At 39.9% G+C, this 16,251-nt stretch overlaps 1 protein-coding gene across 3 annotated transcripts in view; it reads left to right on the forward strand.

The window, feature by feature from the left end:
* The first annotated feature begins 1,509 nt into the window (after positions 1–1,509).
* RRAGB (Ras related GTP binding B) overlaps positions 1,510–16,251 on the forward strand; it is a 38,354-nt gene continuing 23,612 nt past the window's right edge. For 2 of the 3 annotated variants that reach the window (XM_050776957.1, XM_050776960.1), the window contains exons 1-6: positions 1,510–2,270; positions 3,178–3,211; positions 6,020–6,119; positions 11,108–11,191; positions 13,100–13,166; positions 15,358–15,580. In XM_050776957.1, the coding sequence (XP_050632914.1) occupies positions 2,179–2,270; positions 3,178–3,211; positions 6,020–6,119; positions 11,108–11,191; positions 13,100–13,166; positions 15,358–15,580 (600 nt within the window). In that variant the 5' untranslated portion in view covers positions 1,510–2,178. The remainder of the gene's footprint in view (positions 2,271–3,177; positions 3,212–6,019; positions 6,120–11,107; positions 11,192–13,099; positions 13,167–15,357; positions 15,581–16,251) is intronic. The other variant, XM_050776958.1, reaches the window with a different exon arrangement.

A 16,251-nucleotide genomic window follows, 5' to 3' on the forward strand; every position in this document is an offset into this window, starting at 1 on the left:
AGTGCCTATCCTCACCTAGGTCCCTGGGCACAGACTCGAGGGTGGAGCCCTAGCCAGGGACCCGCCTTTCTCTGCCCAGCACTTCCCTACCCCGCTCGTGTATCACAAGCTGGTGCATCAGAATGCAGGGGCTGCAAAATATATCAAACAGTGATCTTAGGTTTTACAACAGTGATGTTATTCCCGGGAGCAATCTGGGGAGGTTCAGACCCTTGCAACTGGAGGCTGCATGGCCCCTAAACTGTAATTTCTAATCTTGTAGTTAATTTGTTAGTCCTGCAAAGGCTGACTGGTTCCCAGGTAAGAAGGTTTTTTTTTTTTTTTTTTTTTTTTTTTTTTTTTTGGGTGGGAGGAGACCGAAGGGCTATTATCAATTTTGTATCAGAGTTAAACTATAAACTAAATTCCTTCCCAAGGTTAGTTCGGCCTATACACAGGAATGAACAAGGACACCTTAAAGGTTAGATGTAAGATAGAGTCGGTTAGGTCTGATCTCTTTCGCTGTCATAATTTCCTCAGTTACAGTTTTTGCAAAGGCAGTTTCAATAATAGTACCCTTCTCTTCCTTCCTTCCCATTTTTTCTTCTCAAAGTAATATATGTACACAGTTATGTATAAATAATACATGTAGTATATCATATATATAATTAATTATAAATAATATAATTAACAAACTACACATGTATTAAAAATAGCATCTATAACATATTAAGTATTAATTATATTAAATATAATTGTCATATTATCTTATTATATATCATTTATACATTATAGAAACATATATAGCACAGAAGGGCTTCAGATAAAAAATAATAGTCCCCTGATATATCACATCCTATCCCCTACCCCACTCTCCAAAAGCAACATCTTTGAACCCCTTTGGGCATTTTTCCTGGTGTGCATACCCCTACCAGTAGTCTTTCTGTTATCAATTCTAGACTTTACTTATTTATAGATGGGGTCTCGCTATGTTGGCCAGGTTGGTCTTGAACTCCTGGCCTCAAGTGATCCTCCCTCCTCAGCCTCTCAAAGTGCTGGGATTAAAGGCATGAACCACCACCCCCTGCCCTAGACTTTATTTATTGACTTCTTACTATGGTATTTTCTGTACTTCCTGTTTTAAACAAGTGGGAAGATGAATGCGTGTGTTAAAATTCCTGATGAATCCCTGGTTTCAGTAATAACGATAATTTATACAGCACTTGCTATGTGGAAGACAGAGTTCTTAGCGCTTTGGATGTATTAATCATTTAATTACAAACTCGATTGCAAGAATTAATAAAAAGCGGGAAGGCAAAGAATGCTGAGTCTTCCCCGTCAAAAACCATTACCGGTAACCAGCAGTAAAAGAGAGAAGCTCAGAGGCACTGAAATTGCCAGCGGCTCCTTTAATTCTCCATAGCTGCTGAGTGGTGCCAGGCCCACCCACATGAAACAGGCTGAAGGCTCCCTGCGCCCTACCCCGCCCGAGGCGCGTAGCCTGAGCCAAGGCCACGTGACGATGACAGACGGCACTCTGGCTTTCCCGGAGCAGTCTCTATGGTATTCTTCCCAGCCCACCCATCCCTTTGGTAGCGTCAGTCACGTGACAGACTCCGGGTTTACGGCAGATGCCCACGTGATCCTGGCCTGCAGTGGGGTGGCTGCGGTGAGATACCTGGGTTCCTGAAGGGCGAGCGGTTAGGTCGTAACTACCGCCTCCGCTGGCCGACTCTCCGAGCGGCCGGGCTCGGAAGCAACGAGCCAGCTCAGGCTTTCACCGCTTAGTGCCTACGGCACGGGTCAGCTCTTTCTGCCTCCTCCGCCTTCGCGGTCCTCACCTCTTTGCGGGTGAAGTTACCTTTGGGTTGCCAGACCTTGGGGCCTGAGGCCCAAACTCGGGACGAACACCAACCCACCTCTCTTTTCCTGTGATTCTCCAACTTTTACTTTGTACCACGGAATCACTTGGCCTTAGAGCTAGCCAGCTCGGCTGTGCCTTGAGGCCAGGTTTGGGGAGATAAAGGTAACCGTGGGGAAAGCGGCCCCCCAGTGGACAAAGGCGGAGGCAAGAATAGAGCAAGCCTGAGGGCCATAGGGATGAGAATACGCGGTTGAGGGGTGAAAAAGAAAACAAACAACAAAAAACCCTAAAGACTACTGAAGATTTAGAAGGGACTGGAAAGGACTTGTTGCGCAATGGAAGAATCTGACTCTGAGAAAACGATGGAGAAAGAAAATGTGGGGCCGAGAATGGATCCACCACTAGGGGAACCGGAAGGATCGCTTGGGTGGGTGAAGGGTATTATGTCAAACTTGGAAGTGGGGGTGTTCAAATTGAAGAGAGTATTGTGAATTAGAACACTTCTCCCCACCCCCCCCATGATAAATTGCTTTGATTTACCAGTAATGTTGATTGGTATTATGCTTTGGACGATAGGATAAACTGGAAAGCGAATTGGTGCTAACTGGGCAGAAACAACCCTTGGGAAGGGGCTGATACTCCTGGTGGTGGTGCTGGGGGAGTGTTCTAATTAAAGCAGTTCTGAGTTGCTTTGAATTATCAGTAAAGGAGATTTGCTGTCACCAGGTTGGGGATGGAAAGACTAGGAAGAAGATTTGCATTTCCAGGTCAGAGACCAGTGGCTTGAGAGTGCTTTCTGTGTCAATTTGTACCTGAATTTGAGACTTATGTTATATCTACTTTGTGCCTGTGATGAGTGAAATAGGGCTTGGAAGGACAGCTGAAGGACTAAAAAGATACTTCCAGCTTTTAAAATTAGGAGGCTGAATGCTTTTTATAAATAGAGGATATTCAATATTCAGTCCTCAAATAGAGGATATCAATATACTCTATTTTTTAGAAATATAAAATATTGTTTGATTAAGGCAGCTGCATTGTTTTGATTAATTTAAGATGATGAAAAATTGAATCTTGAATTTTAATGACTGATTTGTATTCCTAAATACATCTTCCTAGGAGTTCTCTCTTGAACTTCTACTTAGGAGATAGGGAGCATACACACAGTTTTATAATTTAGGAAAATGAGGCCTCTATTCATCTCAGGTCCCACACAGCTGTACTCAGCTGTTGTACTAAACATGCTCTTTTGTACCTCCGTGTTTATTTATATTTCATTAATTTCAATTTCTAAGGGAATTGGATCATAGAAACTGTTTTTTGGTTTATATCTGCAGGTGGGTGCTACCAAATACAGCCATGAAGAAAAAGGTAAGACGTGTTAGATACGTCAAAACCATGAAGGTAAAGGTAAGAAGTTGATATTCAGGAAGTTTGTGATATATATACACCATCTTTTCTGGACTATTGCAGGAGCCTTCTATGTGGTCTCTCTGACTCTCTTCCCCTTGTATGCTATCTGGTTTAATTTTTCTAATATGAAAATCTGACTGAGTCATCTACATACTTAGGAACCTTTAGTAACTTCTTTAAGCCCGTGGAATAAAATCCAAATGATTTCATGGTCCTTTAAAAATCTGTTCCTGACCAAACCCTCTGCCACACTTACGCACCCTTTCGCAGCCATACAGAATTTATTGTTCTCCAGATTTACAAATTAATTTGCACTTTGTGTAAGCCATATACCACACACCATACAGGCCTTTGTCTGCACATTTATTTTTAATCTAACTCAAATGTTACCACTATAAGGTCTTATGTGAGTTCTTCAGATGGAATTGGACACACCTTCCTTTGTGCTGTCATAGTACTGTGCCCTACGTTGGGATTTAGGCAGAATTGCTAAGAGTGCAGCTCAAGCTAATTTCTTAACCTTTTGGGGCTTCAGTTTCCTAATTTGTAAAATGGTAGTAATAATATTAACTGTATCATAGGATTGTTGTGACGTTTAAGTTAGTAAATGCCTGTAGAACACTTAGATTAGTACCTAACATGATTAGCCTTTGTAAGTCTTTCATAGGCAATTAAAAGAGGTACATTGTATAAATTAATAACTGAAGGAAATGTACCATATTTTGCCTTAGCTTCATCTAATAATTCAGTTCTGTAACTACAGTTTGCTAAGGGAGTGTTCTTGATGAGCCTGTCTGAAGTTGCTTTCATCGAGAATGCCTAAAAATACCAGAAATTTCTACATGATTAAGAACAAAAATCAGTTTGATTTAATCATTCTGCATTGTATACATGTATCAAAACATCGCGTTGTACCTCCTAAATATATTGTTTTTCAATTAACATTTTAAAGAACAAAAGCAAACTTTTTGTGGCAACTTTAGACTGGCTCAGCAGTGACATTTCCTTAGTGAGATAAAGTTATGTAGCTAAAATTGTTAGATGAAATCAAGCCTGAGTGTAGTATATTTCATCAATACTCCTTATATTTGTAATTAAAAAATTTAATAAAATATCTTAGGATTGAAGGTGGAATATAGATTCCCTTCATTTGAAAAGCAAGGTAAGGCTGAGCACGGTGGTTCATGCCTGTAATCCCTGCACTGTGGGAGACTGAGGCGGGTGCATCGCTTGAGGCCAGGAGTTCAAGATCAGCCTGGCCAACATGGCAAAACCCTGTCTGTACTAAATATACAAAAAAAACTAGCTGGACGTGATGGTGCATGCCTGGAATCCCAGGCATGGGATGGCTGAAGTGGGGTGGCTGAGGCACGAGAATCACTTGAACCTGGGAGGCGGAGGTTGCAGTGAGCCGAGATCATGCCGCTGCACTCCAGCCTGGATGATAGAGCGAGGCTTGGTCTCAAAAAAAATAAAAAGAAAGAAAGAAAAGGAAAGCAAGGTAATTGGAACTATATTTCGTAAATTCTAGATTTGAAAGGACTCTCAAAAGTCACTTTACTAAATTTCCTTTTAGTATAAGAGTATACAACATCTTTGACAAGTGCTCTCTGTGTGAGATGCTGACATTGACAGGAAGGCTGCTTACCTTCATGAGGCTACCCTTGCCCTTGGACAATTCTCACTGTCAGATACTCTCTTGCTTTATATATTTGTTTTGATAACTTGCTTGTCCTTTTGATGTACATACTTGGAGCATCTGTTGTATGTTAGGCACTGGAGGTATGAGGGGACTCTCTCTTCCCTTGCAGAGCTCAGAGTCTTCTGAGAGAGAGGGACAGACCCCCCCAAAATAAGTAACTGCAGTGCATTATAGTCTTTGCAATGAAATAACAGTGCCATGGGAGGACAGAGGTAAGACACTTAAGTCAGCCTAGAGCATTGGACTCAGAATATCTTCTTGCAAAAATGATTACTGAACCAAGTCTTGAAGGGTAACTGCAATTTAGCTGAAGGAAGAAGGAGAATGGATAGTTTACTGGCAGATAGTACTGTGTGAAACAATGGCACAGATGCAGGACCTTCCAGAGGGTTGGGAGCAATCAGAGGGACTACCAGCAGTTCAATTAAGTGTGGCTGTAAGCTAAAACTTTCAGGCCAAGAGGGACAGGAGATGAGGGATGAGAAGTAGATAGACTAGATCAAGGAGGGTCTTATATGTAGTCTGAGGACTTCATCCTGCAGGCCATGGGAAGCTTTTGAAAAGAAAAAGGAGGGATAGTAATAAATGGAACAAGAGCATAGCGGTAAGTGGAAGGGATGAGATCAAAGGCAGAGGTGGAAAGATTGACCTTGAGCAGGAGGAGGAAGAACTTTCAGTTATATTGCAATCCTCTGCTAGGTAATTCAGATAACAAAACATTGGGTTATGATAGAACAGGGTTTAGTTTCCTCTAAACGTGGTATTTTTCTAATGTGTTTCTGAACATATTAACAGTGCATCTTAATAGCATAGAGTCAGTGTAATTCTGTCACCTAAAGGATGTGTGTCCTGTGACAGGTAAGTGTCTGGCTTCTGGAATTCTAAGTATCTCTGCATTCACCCTTGGTTGGGAAGAGTTTAGTTAGTTGTGAGTATCCACACCAGGTTGTTGGTACTGTCAGTTCAGGAAAATATCAAATCCAGGAGAGAAATAGATCCCTTTAGACTTGATTTGCTCTAGATTGCTAACTTTTTTCCTTTCCTTTTCCCTACTTTGTCCTTAGGTGCTGTTGATGGGTAAAAGTGGATCTGGTAAGACCAGCATGAGGTCTATTATCTTTGCAAATTATATTGCCAGAGACACACGTCGCCTTGGCGCAACAAGTAAGATGTTTTATCTTATCGTAAAGTCAGGTGATCTTAACTCTTAATAATCTGCATAACACACTTGTTTGCAGTAGCTTGGGGATGCAGAAAGGTTGGGGGATTTGTTATGGAGCATGTTTACCCTTTTTGCATTGGTTCTCAAAGAGGTATGGCCTAATTCCAGTTACTGCTGCTTGCTCTCTTCAGGGAGGTTCTTTTCTTTCTAGGTTGTTTATGAAGTGGATTGCCCTTATCCAACTTTTTGTTTATCCTGCTATTTCTTAAACAAGCATTGTTTGTTCGTCTTGTGGGGAGAGTGTTTTTAACTCTTATACAAAGGGAAATTCATAGGTATTAACAAGCATAACAGTAAAATATCCTAAGATTTTTTAAAGCAGTAGTTACACCTTGTCTTCATTAAAAGGTAAATTACGGTGGTGGGAAGGAAAGAGGTTAACTTGATCTGTACTCTGCTACTTCTTTTCCTGGATACACATAGATGATCTCATTAGAGTTTTGGTTCTGATTTAGGGAATATGTTGTTGCCTTTTATAGTTTGAGTGTTAGTATGTACTAATTGGGCTGCCATGGACAGTGAATGTAGGATCCTGGGAGAGCCCTTCTGTCTCTGGGTTGTACTGCCATTTCCTTCTGCAGCATTCAAGCATTTCTGGATTCTGCTTGGTCCTTTATTTTTAGGGACAGGCCACCCACTACTCTATACAGTTCCTGAAGTTTCAAAAACAACAGCATTTTAAAAACACAGTATGTTTCAGACCCTAGGAAATAAAAGAGAAGGAAACCTCATTTCTGTTCTTATGGTGCTTGGAGTGTCAGTGTAGACTCTCATAATTGGGGCAGCTTTGATGACTAGAAAGCTGTTTCTTGAATGTATTTTTTGTTGTTGTTTAAGATGGAGTCTTGCACTCTCTTGCCCAGTCTGGAGTGCAGTGGTGCAGTCTTACCTCCTGGGTTCAAGTGATTCTTGTGCCTCAGCCTCACGAGTAGCTGGAATTACAGGCACCCACAACCACGCCCAGCTAATTTTATATTTTTACCAGAGACAAGGTTTCACCGTGTTGGCCAGGCTGATCTCTAACTCCTGACCTCAAGTGATCTGCTTGCCTCTGCTTCTCAAAGTGCTGGGATTACAGGTGTGAGCCACCGTGCCTGGCCTCTTTCTTTTTTTTTTCTGTTAGCTTGTTCTCTTTCTGTTCTCTTAAGCCTCTACAAAAATTTGAGGATAGTCATTGTCTCAGTTTGTCCAAGCCATCTCTTGCCTCACAAATCTTTTTTTTTTTTTTTTTTTCTTTTTGGAGACAGAGTCTTGCTCTATCATCCAGGCTGGAGTGCAGTGGCATGATCTCAGCTCACTGCAGCCTCCTCCTCCTGGTTCAAGGGATTCTCCTGAATCAGCCTCCCAAGTAGCTGGGACTACAGGTGTGTACCACCACATCCAGCTAATTTTTTTTTATTTTTAGTAGAGATGGGGTTTCACCATGTTGGCCAAGCTAGTCTCGAACTCCTGACCTCAGGTGATCCTCCCGCCTTGGCCTCCCAAAGTGCTGGGACTACAGGTGTGAGCCACCATGCCTGGCCATCTTGCTTCACAAATCATGTCTTCCTTAAGTTAAAAATGTCCAGCTCTTCCATCTATTTCTCATTTGACATATTTTGAAACATTTTTAAGGACTTGTTCAAACTTGTCTACATTTTTCTTATGGTACTGAGACTTGGATGCAGGTGGAGTCTGATCAGGGCGGAGTGGGCCTATCACATCTGTTATTCTGGACATTACATTGCTGTTAGCACAGTCTAACATGTATCCTCCTTTTCTGGAGTAAGTTTTGTTATGAGGAGTCTTACCAAAAAACCCTTTCAAATATATTCAAATTCCCTTTCAAATATGTTGTTATTAAAACACATACCCTTCTGGCTTTTGGGCAATTAATATTTTAAACCAAAGAATAAATGCTTTCTTCTATTAAATTATTTAGTTTTGTTTGTTTTAGCCCATGATATGTTCCTGTACCCTTTGTTTGTTAACTGTGAAATTCAGAACAAGTCCAATCCCTTTTTTCTCATCCATGAAAAAAGGGATTGGATCCTATTTTCATTTTAGCTACTTATTCTCTTATCTGATATATTAGCTATATTTCCTAACTCCATGGAGTTTGTACATTTGATGAATATCTCCTCTAGTTTTCATCTAAGGCATTGGTCGAAAGTTTTGGTCAGGATAATGTCCCATGGCCTGTCATGCCTCTATAATTGACATCTGTAGCTCTGGCCTCTGGAAAGTCTACCTGTCCAAACTTCTCTCTGTCTTGATTTGATAGATTAAAACTTTTTTTTTTCTTTCAAGTTAAATATTTGGGCCTAATTACCCTTATGGTTTCAGTAGATTAGAGGAAGCTAATGGTTACTGAACAACTGTTATTTGTCAGGCTTTTGTGTACTGTTTTATTTACTTTAGTTCTCATCTTAACTTCATTTTTATAGGGAATAAAGAAGGAGGTACAACTTAGAAGTTAATATCACTAAGCTAGGAAGTATCAGAGCTGGAATGTCAATCTATGCTCTTCCCTTATTCCTTATGCCACATTCTATCTAGCTTACCCTCTCCTAACAATTCCTGGCAGACGTATTTTTATTTCTGTTTTAAATTCTGCACACTTTGTTGAAGCACCTTTTTCTAGTCCAGTTGCTGTTGCTGTTTTTATATAGCTGATCAGAGTTGACTTATTACCCTGAATCCAGAGAACAGTCTTGCAACCAACATTTCAGAGCTATTCAAACTGCTTGAAATAGTTTTGATATAACCTAGCAGCCTTATTGTGAACAGAATTTTGCGAATTATATGAACCCTATACATTAAGGCAAACCATTTATTTAGCAAGTGCTTTTCTGGAACTTTTTATGTAGGAGGCACAGAGAACAGGACAGAGCTCTTGTCCTTAGAATATCTCAAGCAGAACCTTTATTACTAATACTTTGTTAGTAATCACTGTATCTCCTTACAGGTAGTGAAAGTATACTTTAAAATACTATGTTTTAGGATATCATCATTAGCTAGTTTGTCATTGCTAAAGAAATACCTGGGTTCTACTGCTAAACTTATAGACAAGTTCAAAATACATATATAGTGCATTACTTTTTACTTGATAGTCCTCTTTATGTAGTTGCTGATTTTCTTTAAAAGTAGTAAGAGTACTTTTAAAATATTACATTGATTTTAATGTTTTAGTGTTTTTCTAGTTTCTCATTGCTGAAAATAGTCCAGTTTTATTTTGTTAAACTTAGAGCCTACTGTGTTTTGAAATTTGAAGTAAGAGTACATGATTGTGATATTATTAATTTATTAGGGGGCTGCTAAAATGTATTTGTTGGAACAGTAAACTTGTCAATAAAAATGATTATGAAGTATTTTAGTCTCAAACACTGTTGACGGCTCCAAGATTTCCTACCTTCTCAAAATTCTCTGTTCCCTTGGCTTTTATTTAATGCTCTGTTACCCTGGTTTTCTTCCATTATCTTTAACCATCCCATCTCTCTTTAAAAAAAATCTTTATCATAGTATTTTCTTCTTTCTGCCCCGTAAGTGTGTGTCATTCCCCAAAGCTCTGTTCTTGGTTCTTTTTAGTTGTTCTTGTGATAATAGGGTAGGAAGACTAGGAGAGCCAGAAAGCCATATATGGAAGATATGAGACTAAAGAGGGAAGCAGGAAGTGGGTGGTTAGATCATAAAATGTCTTGTAAGCCAAGTTAGGTAGTAGGACCTGAGGGTAGAGAGAGTTTTAAACAGAAGAGCGATATTTTACAGGTCCCGGGGATTAGGGAAAATGTTAAAAAAAAAAAAAAAAAAAGCAACATGAGCAGATTTATATTTTATATTTTTAATTTTCAGTTTTAATTACAAAAGTAGTACTTGTGAAAAATGCAAACATTACAGATGTGTGAAAAGCCTCTTTTCTCCCTCTCAGGCCTGCTTCCTAGGGACAACCACAATTAGTAGTTTTGAGGTTATCCTTCTGGCCCTTTCTTTTCTGGGTGTATACAATTGTGCATATGCAGAGAGACATGGTTTTTTCTGTTTAAAGAAGAATGAAAATTTGCATTTTGGAGAGAGATCACTCTATCTGTAATATGGAGGATAGATTGGAGGGAGGCAAGGTTAGAAAGAGGTTGATAAGTTAGGAAACTATTTTAGTAGACCAGGTGAGAGATGATGGGGGCTTAGTTTGGGCTAGGGTGATGATAGTGGATATGGCGAGAAGCAAATGGATTTGAGATCTATTTAAGAGATAGAGTCAGCCAGACTTCCTGGTAGATTTAGGGAGAATGATGAGGAAAAAAAGCGGACTGAAGGATGAAACTGAGGTTTTGGCTTAGGCAACTGGTTGAATTCACTGAGATAGAGAAGACTGAAAGAGGAATAGATTTGTAGGAAGAAAGGGGAGATGATGAGCTACATATACTTGGATACGTTGAGTTTGGGATACTTGTGGTTTATTCAAATGGAGATTTGTAATATATGTCAGAAAGGTAGGAGAGAAATCTGTCCTAGAGATACCTGTTTCTGAGTCATCAGTGTCTAAATGGCAAATAAAATAATACGAATAGACTAGCTTGCCTTGGGGAAGGTGGCCAAGGATGGAGTCCTGAAGAACTCCCAACATTTAAGGGACAGAAAGAAGAATAGGAATTGTAAGGGAGGATCTGCCAGAGAAGTTGTAGATATGATATCAGAGACCAAGAGAAGAGAATTTTTTGAGAAGAGAGTAGTCAACAGTGTCATGCTGCAGAAAGTAAGACAAGGACTAAAAGGTCCATTGGATTTGGTTATGGGGCCATTGGTCACTTGATGAGAATAATTTCTATGATATGGGAGTAGAAACCTGATTTCTATCCCATGTGCCCCATGTGTAAACAGTCACTGAATCCTGTCACTTCTTTTGTTATTGTCTTTCCCTTTCTCAGTAGCACTTCTTTCCATTTTTTTTTAGTACTAGACCGTATACATAGTCTTCAAATTAATAGCAGTTTGAGCACCTACTCTCTCGTAGACTCTGTTGGAAATACAAAGACATGTAAGATATGATTCCTTTTCCAAGGAGGGGGAAGTAAAGGGGAGAAGGGAAGTAGTTTGAGCACCTACTACGTGCCAGGCACTTTATGTATGATAATTCATTGAATCCTCATAGTAATCCTGTGAGGTCAATGCTATGCCCCGCGCCCCCCTGCCCACTTTCTTTTTTAATAGAAGAGGAAACTAATACTCAGAGCTTAAGTGACTTGCCCAAGGTCACACAGAGAGGTAGAGCCATGATACTTGAATGAAGATTTGTTCGACTCCAAAGCCCGTGCTTTTTAAAATAATGCTCTGCTGCTTACAATGTAGTTTATAAGAAGATAAAATTGCACAAAAGTTAGATAGCAGTCAATTTAAGCAACAGCTTTGAGATAGTCATAGGAGAAATATCACTGTGTGATTGATTATCACAAATTGTATAGATTATAATTCCTAGACTTTGATAAATTTTCAGGATAAAATCTTTCATTATTACTCCTTGGGATTTTTAGTGCCTGGCAGAGAGTAGATGCTTAATAAATGTTTGAATGAATTCAGAGGGAGAGATGACGGTAAGTGGGGGTAGCCAGGCAGGGCTTTTAGAGGAGGTGGGATTTAGGCTGGCTCTTAAAAGATGAATATAGTTTGAAAGAAAGATGGGGAGGGCTTTCCAGGCAGATGAACAGAGTAGGTGAAGAATAGAGGGGAGGGAAGTGTAACTCAGAGGTCGCAAACAGGCAGCCTGTATCCTGGATAAGACCTGTAGATGTGTTTTGTTTGGCCCATGTGATGTTTTCTAAAAATGGCAATTAGTTATCAACATGTAAAAGTTTTCATAAAAATATGGATTTCCCACTACTGCTGAAAAACTTAAAGGTCTGGTAACCCAGAGCCCCCATTCCTGCATGGCAAAGGAACCAGAGCTGAGTAACTGCTGCTCACTCTACTATCCCATTGGGTAGATGTTTACCCTCCATATGTGGCCAACTTTGCTCATATATGTTTACTGGCCTGGCCCCTGTTAGCAAGTTTGCGACCCCTGGTGTAAAGTATTTTGGGGGTTGGGGAGGTAGTGGGGTTTGGGAGGACTGTGAATAAACCAAATTGGGCTGGAGTGAAAGGCTTTATTAATGTGGATCATTGGGGAATGTATAGGTAGACTGGAAGCCAAATTGTGAAGGACCTTGAATGCCTCCCCATAGGCATGGAGGAGCCATTGAAAGTGTTTTGAATGGGGAGTGACATGTTCAAAGTAGTGTTAAGAAGATGAGCCTGACAGTAGCCTGTAGGATGAAGTAAAAGTGAGTAAGGCTTTTTGGTGGGGAGGTCAGTTATGGAGCTATTGTAGTAGTGTAGACAGATGATAAGGGGCTTCCTTAGTGTTTGTGGTGGGTTATAAAATAAGGAATGGAATTAAGAGAGATTACAAAGGACTAGCAATGTATTGAATGTGGATAGAAGAGTCAAAAGTGGGAAAAAGTTAGGGTCATTAACTGGAAAGGAAATCAATAGCAGGAGTTCATTTGGTTATGTGTTATGTTTGTTTTTTGTTACTTTTTTAAAAATTTGTGTGTGTGTGTGAGGTTGGTGGGGGCAGGTGGGACAGGGAAGACTGATTAAATGGTATATATCTATTACATGTTGAAATTTTAACATAAGTATTGTAATTGGAGATTGTTTCTGCTCTAGGTATTAAACTACTAAAAAGTAAAATGACTTACATGAGAGCCAATTCTGTAGCTCAGGGTAGTTTAGGTGCCCACCTTGCCACTAAACCACACTACTCAGCTGAAAATCACCTTCTTGTTTTGGCTTTGAGCATTTCACTCCACTTTGGTCCTTCTAAATTTCATGGGTTAGTGCTTTGCTTATTTTGAATTTCACTTCACCTGCTATAATTACTAGATCTGTCATATTTGTCTTCCAGTTGATGTAGAACATTCTCATGTTCGATTTCTGGGAAACCTGGTATTGAACCTGTGGGATTGTGGTGGGTAAGTACCATCTGCTTACTTGTTTGTGAAGTTGATGTCAGTAATCATGGCATCTAGCATATCAGCATGGTGAATACACCTAGAGTAACTATCATTTGTAATAGATTAGATAGAAATTAGTTCAAAATTGACACTTGAGTCAATAAACATCTCTGACTTTTATGGAATTGTGAAAATGCCCTCTGTATGTGACATGTTTAAATAGCACTAATCCAAGCTCTATCTAGGTATCTGTAGTTTGGGATAGATTATCCCCTTTTGTGGAGGAATAAATTAGGTTTCTGTCTCAGGCATCCTGACACCAGTGCTGAGCTCTTAGCTGTCATACCATACTACTTTGTTCTTAGTAATAAAACATCAATAATTTTCTCCAGGCAGTCTCAATACTGTAGATCAGACACTGAGCACACATTCTCTAGCTAAGTGACCTACTTTTTGGAAGAGTAGGAGTTAGCTCTTCCTCTTATGAGCAAAGTATTCACCACATATTCCATCACAAATGTACACACACTATGGATGTATGCTGATGTTGCTCCCTACCCTATGGCCATTGCATCTCTGTGCTGAAGGAGCAGTGTGCATTGCACAGTGGATAGGAGCATAGGTTTTGGAGTCAGATTGGGGTTTGCACCTCAGCTCTGTTAACTGTGTTATCTTGGGTAAATCATTTAAACTCTCTGAGCCACAGTTTCTTCATCTGTACAGTAGTGAAGGCAATGGTACCAGCTCATAGGGTTGTTTTGATGATTAAGATAATTTATACAAAGTTGCATAGCAGAGTGCCTCACAAAATGCATAGATATTGTTAGCTCAGTGTATCCCAGCTCTTAGCATAGAGCCAGCCATAGAGTGGGTGCTCAGTGAATATGTGTTGAAAGAATAATGCAATAGCTAAATACTCTATAAGAAAATGACTCCATTCCTGATAGCAGATGGATCACTTAACATCCTAGCACCTATCTCCATACAAATCCTTCCTCATTATCATTGGTTCTAATTTTCGAATCCGTGTTAAGACATTAGTCCCAAGTCCCTTGCTTTTAGGCACTAAGATGTGATGATCTTCGTTTTTACAGATAAGGCAGCTGAGGCCTGGGGAGATTATGATTCTGCTGAGTTCACACAGCTAATTAATAGCAAAGTGCAGGACTAGAACCTAGGTTGCTGATTTTTTTCTCCTACTACCGGATGCTACTGTTTTCTGCTGGCCAAGTGGTAATTGAGAGCTTCCTGGAAAGCAGCACTTAGCCTAAGGAGCAGAGAGCAACATCTACAAAAAAATACAAAAAAACTAGCTGGGCGAGGTGGCGGGCGCCTGTAGTCCCAGTTACTCGGGAGGCTGAGGCAGGAGAATGGCGTAAACCCGGGAGGTGGAGCTTGCAGTGAGCTGAGATCTGGCCACTGCACTCCAGCCTGGGCGACAGAGCGAGACTCCATCTCAAAAAAAAAAAAAAAGTTACCATTGGAGTAATTTTAATGTAGTTTAGAATATTTGACTGTTGAGTTATTCATTCAGCAAATTTTCATTGAGTACTTAACACTGTTAGAAGCTGGGAAACAATGAAGAATAGTAACATACATGGAACTTGCTGTCTAGGGAAGTGAATGGTATTAATGAAAAACTCTCACAAACGAGTGTAATAACTTGTGGTAAGTGTTAGAAGTAAGAGGAATGTATTGATATAAGAGCCTATGCTTAGTGGATTGACCTGTCAGGAGGCCATGGGCAGTTTCTGTGAGGAAATATGGATTGAACTGAAATCTAAAGAGACAAGCAGGGGTTAACTAGATGAAGAGGTGGGGGGTAGCATCTGAGACAGAGTGAACAGCATGTGTAAAGGCTACATAGTGGATAAACCATGTGTCACTTGAGGAATTGAGAAAAAGTCAGTGTGTTTAGAATATAAGGAGAGGGGCAGAGAAATGGATCTGGTACAGGAGAATCAGTGGGACCTGGTAAGAAACAGAAAAGGGGCTGCACCAAATGGTTGACATGCTTTGCAAACTTCTTTTGTTGGCTCAAGTTGTGCCTCAAGAGGTAAGAAGGTAAGGCCAGACTTATTTGTTATGATTTGCCCTTTAGATTGAAGCCTTAAGGTTATCTTTCACATTGATCAAGCCAACAAAAATAGGTCATAAGGAGGAGTGATTGAACTGCGGATTTGCTTACTATATATTTTTTTTCTACCAGGCAAGACACCTTCATGGAAAATTATTTTACTAGCCAACGGGACAACATCTTCCGAAATGTGGAGGTTCTGATTTATGTCTTTGATGTGGAGAGCCGCGAACTGGAAAAGGACATGCACTATTACCAATCATGCCTGGAGGCCATTCTGCAGAACTCTCCAGATGCCAAAATATTTTGCTTGGTACACAAAATGGATCTGGTACAGGAGGATCAACGGGACCTGGTAAGAAACAGAAAAAGCGCTGCACCAAATGCTTGACATGCTTTGCAAACTTATTTTGTAGAGGTATAGGTTAATTTGTACCATTTTTTTCAGGAATAAAAGGTCAGCAGAAGTTTTCAAAGTAAAGTTTTGTCATTTGCTTTGACAAAACACTCTTTTAAACACATTTTCAATGATAAGGGAAAGATATTATTTATTAGTAAATAATTTTCAGAATTAGGCAAGAAATCTGTCCAAGTGATCTCACTAAGCAGCATTTATTTATTTTTAAAATATATTTGCTGCCCCAGTTTTATTGTCCTTCAAAGCAGGGAGGTAGTGTCAAGGTTAAGACCCACTAGGAGTGAGATGAAGAGAGGTTGCTGATTTCATTAGATTGACTTAGGAAACTGGTATATACCAGTTCAAGTGCCAACCACAGTGTGTTAGGCACTATGCCAGGTCCCTCATAATTGCACTGATATAGTAAATTTCTCTTTCTGACGTGGGAGTTAGTACACACAAATTTAAACCAGAGAAGGCACAGTAGCAGGTGATGTCACCAAGATAGTGGAGTAGGAGATAACCAGTCTTCATTCCCCTACAAAAAAACAAATATAGATAGTTATCCACAAACCAAAATAGCCCCGAGAAGGCTCAAAGGCCCATTATAGAAAGACATAGTAAAATGG

Source organism: Macaca thibetana, chromosome X (assembly GCF_024542745.1).
Source record: "Macaca thibetana thibetana isolate TM-01 chromosome X, ASM2454274v1, whole genome shotgun sequence".
Taxonomy (NCBI): domain Eukaryota; kingdom Metazoa; phylum Chordata; class Mammalia; order Primates; family Cercopithecidae; genus Macaca; species Macaca thibetana.